A 9,326-nucleotide genomic window follows, 5' to 3' on the forward strand; every position below is an offset into this window, starting at 1 on the left:
GATAATTAACAAGAGAAGCAGGGTGTAAGAGATGAGTTTGTCCCAGGCCCGCTAACCAGTCATTTGCTGATTTCAGGCTCATTTCTTGCCACACTATCCCCAGGCTATAACTTTTTTTAGATAACAAGTCTCTTTCTTTTCTTTGCTTTCTTTCCTTTCTCTCTTTTCTTTTTTTTTTTTTTTTTTTTTTTTTTAACATAATCTCTATGCCCAACCTGGGGCTTGAACTCACAACCAGGGGATCAAGCATCACATGCTCCAGTCACCGAAAGGCCAGATACCAAGTTTCTACTATCTTCCTTCACACCTAAACCCTCAACAGGTCTCAAGGTTAAAGTCTAAATTGCACATCTTACCTGTTTAAAAACTGTTGCCACCCTACCTACACATAAGGCTCATTTTCCAGGAATCTTCTTTCTCCCAGCTACACACTGCAACCTCCAATCTCCTTTCCACAACCCTCTTTTGTTCTCCACAGTGAGTTTCTCGCTGTCAAAGGAACGAGATTCTTACTAGTTGCCTACACTCACACCTTACCTCTGAACTCCAAATGGCTCTTCTTCTGCCACTCACCTTTGCCCACAGAAACCTCTCTTTTCTAAGAACCATTCTCTTCTTACACCATCAATATAGTTCGATTTAGTACTTAATTTTTCGGATGTTTTCCATCTCATGTGTGTCAGCTTCCCCAGCACACCCACACTCAGAATTAAAGTATGCAAACCAGTCTCCACTTGGGAGATCCTCCCCACCCCCGCCTCCAAAAGCAACAGAGGCGGCACCCGAATGCTTACCAAGACTGCCTGGTGAATTTTAATTTGGATTTGTTGACGTTAAAATCGGTATCGCGACCCCCAAGGATTCTTGAGTTGCCTGCTGTGTATATGTTTTGCGTTCCACCTGGAAACCCAATGCAACACAAGTATTCAAGGCAATGTTTAAACATGAATACAAGGGAGGGCTGAGAAAATTACTTCCCAAACCGCAGAATCTAACAATCCCTGTAGAATGTTTAACACCCAAAAACCTCGAGAACAGTATGTTGGACGCAAATCACGAATGGACTCCCAACAACCTCCAAGTTACTCAAAATACGTGCAGCAGAGATGCTTCGCTGATGGAGCTAGCCTAAATAAAGCCTCGGAAAAGTCCCACCCACCCTCTTCTGGCCAGGCGTGGAGTTCTGCTGACTCCACCCCTTCTAAGAACGCTCCTCTGTGGTTGGTCACCACGCGTCCTGAAACTGCCCAATCGCGTACGAGCAGCTGCTTTAGCTTCCTTAGCTTGCAGGAGGAACATGGCGGACCGGCTCACACAGCTGCAGGACGCGGTGAACTCGGTGAGCCATTTCGCTCTCTTAGTCTCTGTCTTCCCTTTTCCGATGTATTAACGAGAGGAAAAGGGGCCCGAGAAAAACACCCGCAAGTGGGGAGCGGACTGAGGCGGGGTTTCAGCAAGAAGCGCTGGCGGCGGCGGGAGGCGGCGCGGCGTCCTGGGAGGTTTGAGGCCGGCTGCGGGCTTTGCGGAGAGCTGAGGGAGGGAGCAGCCTCGTTCGCCTGAAAAGTAGAGGCTCTGTCTGTCAGGACACTTAGGCGTCAGGGTCCTGTCTTGTTCTCTGGGAGCAGTTTTATTTTATTGTCAGTAGCGCTTCTGGGATCTCTTCTCTTCCGGGGGTAAGGGGAGAAGCAGCAGGAGCTGCTTTTTCCCTTATCAGTGTAAGCCGCGGATGAGAGACTGGGCTCCTGAGGAGCTGTTTTCGTTAAATGTCAGCCGAGAGTATTTCTTTCCCTGGACTTTCAGGTTGAGGCTGGAGTGATGTGAGGTGAGTTTTGTTTCATCTTAGTTGGTTCCTATAGACAAAGGGTTTCGTTCCGTCTCTTGGCGCTCTCTAGCATCAGTATGGGGAAAACTGACGTGCTTACGAGAGTCAATTTTGTAACGCCTGTGTCTGTTCCCACTTATTTAAATCGTCTTTAATGTGTCTCAGACACATAATGTGTCTTCCTCGTAAGGGCCAGATCTTTTAAGTCGACCCCCTTCCGTTGATCGTTCTTATTTTTCCGGTTCTGCCTAACCGGCGAGTTTATGCAAACCGAAGGATTCATGTACTCATTACCATTAACAGTTAAAGGGTTTCCCATTAGTAGTTATATTTTTCGTTGTCGTTCTATTTATATTTTGATGTCCCAGGTAAAATGTCTGGATAGAGAGAATATGTTAACTGGAAAATCTTAAGTATCCGGTCCCTTGCCAATTTTTTCACACTGGAGGCTAAGGAGTGAGGATTCTTATCATTGCATCATCAATCTTTGTTCACTTCCAGGCTGTGAATCTGCCTGTGAAAAACTGATCTGCTCTGTACATAAAATAAGACCTTTTAGGACTGAGAGGGCTAGCCCCTAAATGTTGATGAAATCACTAGGATAAATTCTATGTTATGGTAACTTGCCTGGGCTGCCAGCCAACTTCCTTCTTAGAGATCTTCTTTGAGGCTTTTCAAAATCAAATTGTAATGATGCTTCTGGGTACAAATGTTATTTTAGGAGAAATGTTGCATATTCATATACGTCTTGTAACCAGAAAGTTAGTAGGAGAAAGTGAATATGGCCTTAACTCCAGGGTTAGCAAGCTGACAATTGGATTTTGGGGAGAAACCTCTGGGTTAACAAGTATGAATGCCTACTGTGTATGTAAGCATTATCATGTTTACAGAGAAATACTCCTTAAGGAGTTCACAGTCTAATTAGAAAGATGTCATATACTCAAGAGACATTTAAATAACATGAAAGTAGTATTTGGTTAGGTAGTTATAATGAATCAAATGTCTTCAACTGTAAGTGCTGAGGTAAATTGGAATGTAGAGTGATATGCATTAAAATAGAGCAGATCTTCTTAGCATTGATCTAAATTATAGTTATTTGTAAAGTTGTTAAAATAACATTTGTTTTTATCGTCTTGAGAACTCCATGAGGACAGAAACTATGTCTTGTTCACTGTATCAATCTAATGTTTATATACAATAGAGTTTTACTTTTGATACTATTTGTTGAATAAATGGATTTTGAGAGCTTTTGAAGAACACAGCAGATAGCCACCGTGTTGAATTTTGTGCATGTGTGTTTTTTCCATTCCTTAGAACAATAGTGTAATGTGAAAATGTTTCCAACTTAAAAATGAAAAACCCTATTCAGGTTACCAGAACCAGAACTAGAATACACATTTGTGCATTTTTTGAGCACTTACTGTTGCTCCATTTCAAGTAGTAGAATGTGAGCAATACAGTATAGTCAGGAATTAATTTATCACTAGTTAGGTATATATAAAGGATTAGTAGAAAATGAATAAGTAGAGTTGAGTTAGATTATTGAAAGTTTTGAAATAGCCTGAAGAGTTGGAGATTAATCTTAAAGGCCATATTGGGGTGAGCTCAAAAATTTTTTTAAAGGTTTATTTATTTGAGAGAGAGGGTGCACATAAGCAGGAGGGGAAGAGGGAAAGGGAGAGAATCTTCACCAGATTCCACATGGAGCTCGACACAGGGCTTGATCTCACAACCCTGAGATAACTACCTGAGCCAAAACCCTGAGTTGGACCTTAACCAACTTTGCCACCCAGGCTCCCCTGAGCCCCAAATTTTTAAGCAGGGTAAAATAACATAGTGAGGGGCGCCTGGGTGGCTCAGTGGGTTAAAAGCCTCTGCCTTCGGCTCAGGTCATGATCCCAGGGTCCTGGGATCGAGCCCCGCATCGGGCTCTCTGCTCAGTGAAGATCCTGCTTCTGCCTCTCTCTCTCTCTCTGCCTGCCTCTCAGCCTACTTGTGATCTCTGTCAAACAAATAAATAAAATCTTAAAAAAAAAAAATAACATAGTGAAATGGAAAACAAGAAGGAGGCTATTGTAACAATCCTATTGTGAGATAATTACAGAGGCAATTATGATAGAATGAAAAAGGAATAGAAGGATTTGAAGATGAAAGTGAGAGTCTGAAGTTAGACTGCTAGTAACTAGGAGATTCTCAGTACAAATTAGATATTAAAGGAAACAGTTGATTTTGAGTTCTGTTTAATGGCAGAGAAACTTAGTGGAAGTGGTCATGCACTGATTGGAAATAAAAAAACTGAGGTTCAAGAGGTCAGGACAATTGAGGGAAGCTGTTTGGGAGGATAGGAGTCTTAAGTTTGCTGCTTGTAAGGAAGTGGTATTCTCAGTCTTCAGAACTGCTTAAGGAATAGTTTTAGAGCAGTGGGAATTTACAACTTGAGTCATGGAGAAAACATTTCCAAATACTTAAGGTGGAGTCCCTTTTCTCTCTCTTTTTTAAAAATTGAGGTATAATTGACATAATATTAGCTTCAGGTGTACAGCATAATGATTCAATATTTGTGTATATTGTGAAAAGATCACAATAAATCTAGTTAACATGCCACCATACTGTAGTTACAAAGTTAAATTTTTTTAAAAGATTTTATTTATTTATTTGACAGAAATCACAAGTAGGCAGAGAGGCAGGCAGAGAGAGAGCAGGAAGCAGGCTCCCCGCTGAGCAGAGAGCCCAATGCGGGGCTCGATCCCAGAACTCTGGGATCATGACCTGAGCCGAAGGCAGAGGCTTTAACCCGCTGAGCCACCCAGGCGCCCCACAAAGTTAAAATTTTTATCTTTTTTTTTTTAAAGATTTTATTTATTTATTTGACAGAGAGAGATCACAAGTAGGCAGAGAGGCAGGCAGAGAGAGGGAGAGAGAGAGGAGGAAGCAGGCTCCCCGCTGAGCAGAGAGCCCGATGCGGGACTCCATCCCAGGACCCTGAGATCATGACCTGAGCCGAAGGCAGCGGCTTAACCCACTGAGCCCAAATTTTTATCTTTTGATGAGAACTTCTACTCTCTTAACAACTTTCAAAAATACAACACAGTATTAACTGTAGTCACCATACTGTACATTATATCCCCATGACTTATGTATTTTATAACTGAAAGATTGTACTTTTTGACCCTGTTTACTCTTTTTGCTCACTTTAACCTGCACCTCATCTCTGATAACCACTAGTCTGCCCTTTGTGAGCTCAGTTTTTGTTTTGTTTAGATTCCACATATAAGTAACATTATGTAGTATTGGTCTTTCTCTGACTTATTTCATTCAATGTAATGCCCACAAAGTCCATTCATGTTGCAAATGTCAAAATCCTCCTCCCCACTTTTTAAAAAGATTGAATTTATTCATTTGAGATAGCGGGAGAGAGCAGGAGCAGGGGAGGAGAGGGAGAAGCAGGCTCCCTGCTGAGCCAGGAGCCCAGACACAGGGCTTGATCCCAGGACCTTGGGATCATGACCTGAGCTAAAGGCAGACGCTTAATCGACTGAGCCACCCAGGTGTATCCCCCCCTTTTTTTAAAATGGCTGAATAATGTTCCTCTGTGTGTGTATAACAGTTTCTTCATTCATTCATCCATCAATGGCCCTAAGATTTCTTAAGGTGGAGTCTTTTCCATGCTATTTCTTTATCCTTGTAACTACTTTAGTCTCAAAAAAAAGGGAACTGTGTACTTTGTTATATGAGTTATACATTTTAAAATTTATCCTAGAGCACTAGGATGACTTTTATTTGCCAGTCAAATTTGCTCTTTTCCACTGCTACCTCCCCCCACAAAATCCTTACTTATGCTTATAACAAATATTGGCATAATTTCTCTTATTATTCTCTTACCTTGGGACAAAAACAAAGATTATATTGTATTTCCTTTTAACTGTTTCGAGTATGTTGATACCAAACCTTGTTTCTTTGCCTGATTAACATATTTAATTGTTGTTAATAATAACTGACTAATTTTATCCAAAATTATTCCTGTTCTGTTCCCTTGCTCAGAGGTCATTATTATAGAAACTTATTTTTGTTGCTATTACAGATAAAATCCTGAAAACTGATAAATCCTTTCTAACTCTGACACATTTTCTTTGGCCTCAAGCTTGCAGATCAGTTTTGTAATGCCATTGGAGTGTTGCAGCAGTGTGGTCCTCCTGCTTCCTTTAGTAATATTCAGACAGCAATTAACAAAGATCAGCCAGCTAATCCTACGGAAGGTAAATTTTCTTGGCTTGTCTTAATTTGACCATCATATACATATACATGATGATACATGTAATCCTTTAAGATTAAGTTTATTGAGAAATGTAACTTACTTATAGCTTTTTTACAGTCTTGTTGTTTGAGAATATTACTGAAAGTTTTGTTATAAAAGAAATGAATTTGTTACAGTCAATTTATATAACATTTCATAATTCCATTCATGTCAAATAATAGATTGTTACTCCTTTAGAGATGAATTTATATGAATTTAGCTGAATTTCACTTGAGGGACCTTAATAAGGAAGACATCCCATTAACAGATTTCTTTATTCAATTGACTGGCATATTGTCCTTAAAAATGAAATAATTATGTTTAATTCCCAATTTGAGTTAATAGTAAGGCTAATTCTCAAACATGTAATAGGATTGGTGTGTTAAAATTACATTTTAATCATTCAAAGTCTGGTACAGAAGAAGTTTATGAAGTTTTCTGCTTTCATTAGCTTCAAATTTAATTTCTTTTTCTGAAAACTTGACATTCCCTAATACTCTGACTGAGTGATATCTTTCTTTAGAATATGCACAGCTTTTTGCAGCACTGATTGCACGAACAGCAAAAGACATTGATGTTTTGATAGATTCATTACCCAGTGAAGAATCTACAGCTGCTTTACAGGTAAAAATCTTTATTCCTTTGAGAAATTTGCTAGTAGAGAATTTTTTTTTTCTTTCTTTATTTGACAGAGAGAGAGAGATCACAAGTAGGCAGAGAGTGGGGGGGAAGCAGGCTCCCCACTGAGCAGAGAGCCCGATGTGGGGCTCGATCCCAGGACTCTGAGATCATGACCTGAGCCAAAGGCAGAGGCTTAACCCCCTGAGCCACCCAGGCACCCCGCTAGTAGAGAATTTTGATTAAAGAAGATAGATTTTTTAAAAAAAAATATTTATTTATTTATTTATTTATTTAAGTAATCTCTACTTCAATATGGGCCTTGAACTCATGATCCCAAGATTAAGAGTCACATGTTCCTCTGACTGAGCCAACTAGGTTCCCCAAAGGAGATTTAATATCTTTTGTTATAGTATTCAGTTTCCTTAAGATTGTTTTATTTATTTATTTAAGATTTTATTTTATTTTATTTTTTTTTTTTTTTAAGATTTTATTTATTTGTCAGAGAGAGAGCGAGCAAGCAAAGGCAGACAGAATGACAGGCAGAGGCAGAGGGAGAAGCAGGCTCCCTGCCGAGCTAGGCGCCCGATGTGGGACTCGATTCCAGGATGCTGGGATCATGACCTGAGCCGAAGGCAGCTGCTTAACCAACTGAGCCACCCAGGCGTCCCTAAGATTTTATTTTTAAGTAATCTCTACATCTAGCATGGGGCTTGAACTCAAAACCCTGGGATCAAAGTCGCATGCTCCATAGACAGCCAGCCAGGTTCTCCATGATTAAATTTTAAAATTGAGGTTTTGTTAATTGTAAAGTAGTGTAGTTTATTAAAGACCATGCTGAGTATATTGGTTGTCCTATTTTGAGCTATAAGTAAACTTCTATTTTTCTCATTTTGGCTCTTTTCCACTCTTTTGGGTAGTATTCTGGGTGTGGAGTAGAATGTCCACAAGCCGTGTGGAAGAGAGTCATATGTAGACATTCAGAGATGTCTGACTGAAAATTCATTCTTTTAAATAATTCAATCAGGGGATAACTCTTAAAAAATCATGTGATTTTAGAATTCCTGACACCAAGAAACCTATCATAATGGTTTCAGAGTCCTCCAGATTTAAAAGAAAATACTTCTCTCATTTTTTATTTCCTTCTCAACTCTTACTAACCTCCAAGTTTTTCATTTCTCAAAAGATTTTTTAATTTGTGTCTTACAAAGGCTGCTAGCTTGTATAAGCTGGAAGAAGAAAACCACGAAGCTGCTACATGTCTGGAGGATGTTGTTTATCGAGGGGACATGCTTCTGGAAAAGATACAAAGTGCACTTGCTGATATTGCGCAGTCACAACTGAAGACAAGGAGTGGTACCCATAGTCAGTCTCTTCCAGACTCCTAGAACTGGTATATACCATGTGGCTGAGAAAAGAACTATTTCAGTGCCATTAAGAATTCTGCATCAAATTTAGATGTAAGCCTTACCAACAGTTACAGAAACATTAAGCACTATGACACGTTACCTTTATAGCTATTTTTTAATAGTCTTCTATTTTCACTCTTGATAAGTAAGCCTCTAAAATTGTGATTGAACCAGCTTTAAACCATCATTATACCATCATTTTTTATTATTGAAATGAAATTACTGAGGTAGATATTGCATTAATGGTTATAATATAATTAAACAGATGTACTTTAAAATTCTATTGTGATGTTTCTATCTTTATTTTATCAAATTTCTACAGTTTTTTTTGCAAATCAAAACATCCCTCAAGCCGGAGAGATGGTAAGTGTAGAGATATGGGGCATTTCAATTTAGGCTAGTATCCTTCTGCCTCTTCAGAGGTTTCATTATATAAATTTGGAGCTTGAGCAAGGAAAGTTTCTGAAACCAGGTTGCTTTGGTGAAACAGAGTGCTATGGGGTACCTACCTGTGAGGCTCAGTCAGTTTGGCCCCTGCCTTTGGCTCGGGTCATGATCCTAGAGTTCTGGAATCAAGCCTGGAATCAGGCTCTCTGCTCAGCTGGGAGCCTGCCTCTCTCCCTCTGCTTGTCGCTGCCCCTGGTTTTGCCCTCTCTCTCTTTTTCTTTCCCTCCCTCTGTGTCAAACAAATAAATAAAATCTTTAAAAAAAAAAAAAAAAAGAAAGAAAGAAAAAGAAACAGAAGGCTAGTGTGGCTGGATGAGAGACTAGATCACTTTTCTGGAAATGTTCTTCTTTTTCTAGAACTTCATACTCATTCTACTTCACCTCCACATGTGTTTCTACTAAGAAATTATCTTCTCTATCTGTAGAATTCCTGTGCTTTTGTGAGAGGATTTTTCTTCATTCTGAGCTATCCTTTCCCGTATCTCTTGATCTGCTTTTTCCATTCTTCTTAATTTGCATTGTGAAGTATGTTCCCAGAGTCATTGATTTCTTCTTATCCTTTTTTTTTTTAAAGATTTTATTTATTTATTTGACAGAAAGAGATCACAAGTAGGCAGAGGGGCAGGCAGAGAGAGAGGAGGAAGCAGGCTCCCTGCTGAGCAGAGAGCCCGATGCAGGACTCGATCCCAGGACCCTGAGATCATGACCTGAGCCGAAGGCAGCTGCTTAACCCACT

General features: G+C 39.7%; 1 protein-coding gene across 2 annotated transcripts; it reads left to right on the forward strand.

Moving 5' to 3' along the window:
* Nucleotides 1-1,229: 1,229 nt before the first annotated feature.
* MED21 (mediator complex subunit 21) lies at nt 1,230-8,424 on the forward strand. 2 transcript variants are annotated; one of them, XM_004776406.3, is made up of 4 exons: nt 1,230-1,339; nt 5,964-6,078; nt 6,640-6,740; nt 7,946-8,424. In XM_004776406.3, exons 1-4 carry the CDS (start codon nt 1,298-1,300, stop codon nt 8,120-8,122), a joined length of 435 nt encoding a protein of 144 aa, XP_004776463.1. In that variant the 5' UTR covers nt 1,230-1,297; the 3' UTR covers nt 8,123-8,424. The 2 variants fall into 2 exon arrangements, with proteins under 2 accessions (XP_004776463.1, XP_044929092.1); XM_045073157.1 differs by lacking the exon at nt 7,946-8,424 and having other exon boundaries at nt 6,624-6,691.
* Nucleotides 8,425-9,326: the final 902 nt, after the last annotated feature.

Source organism: Mustela putorius, unplaced genomic scaffold (genome assembly GCF_011764305.1).
Source record: "Mustela putorius furo isolate JIRA1106 unplaced genomic scaffold, ASM1176430v1.1 tig00537227_pilon_pilon_pilon, whole genome shotgun sequence".
NCBI lineage: Eukaryota > Metazoa > Chordata > Mammalia > Carnivora > Mustelidae > Mustela > Mustela putorius.

Excerpts from the sequence above, each read along its gene's own strand:
- MED21 (XM_004776406.3), top strand. The coding sequence starts at position 1,298 with ATGGCGGACCGGCTCACACAGCTGCAGGACGCGGTGAACTCG. Across the intron at positions 1,340-5,963 it reads TGCAGGACGCGGTGAACTCG|CTTGCAGATCAGTTTTGTAA; the intron begins GTGAGCCATTTC and ends TTTGGCCTCAAG. Across the intron at positions 6,079-6,639 it reads GCCAGCTAATCCTACGGAAG|AATATGCACAGCTTTTTGCA; the intron begins GTAAATTTTCTT and ends ATCTTTCTTTAG.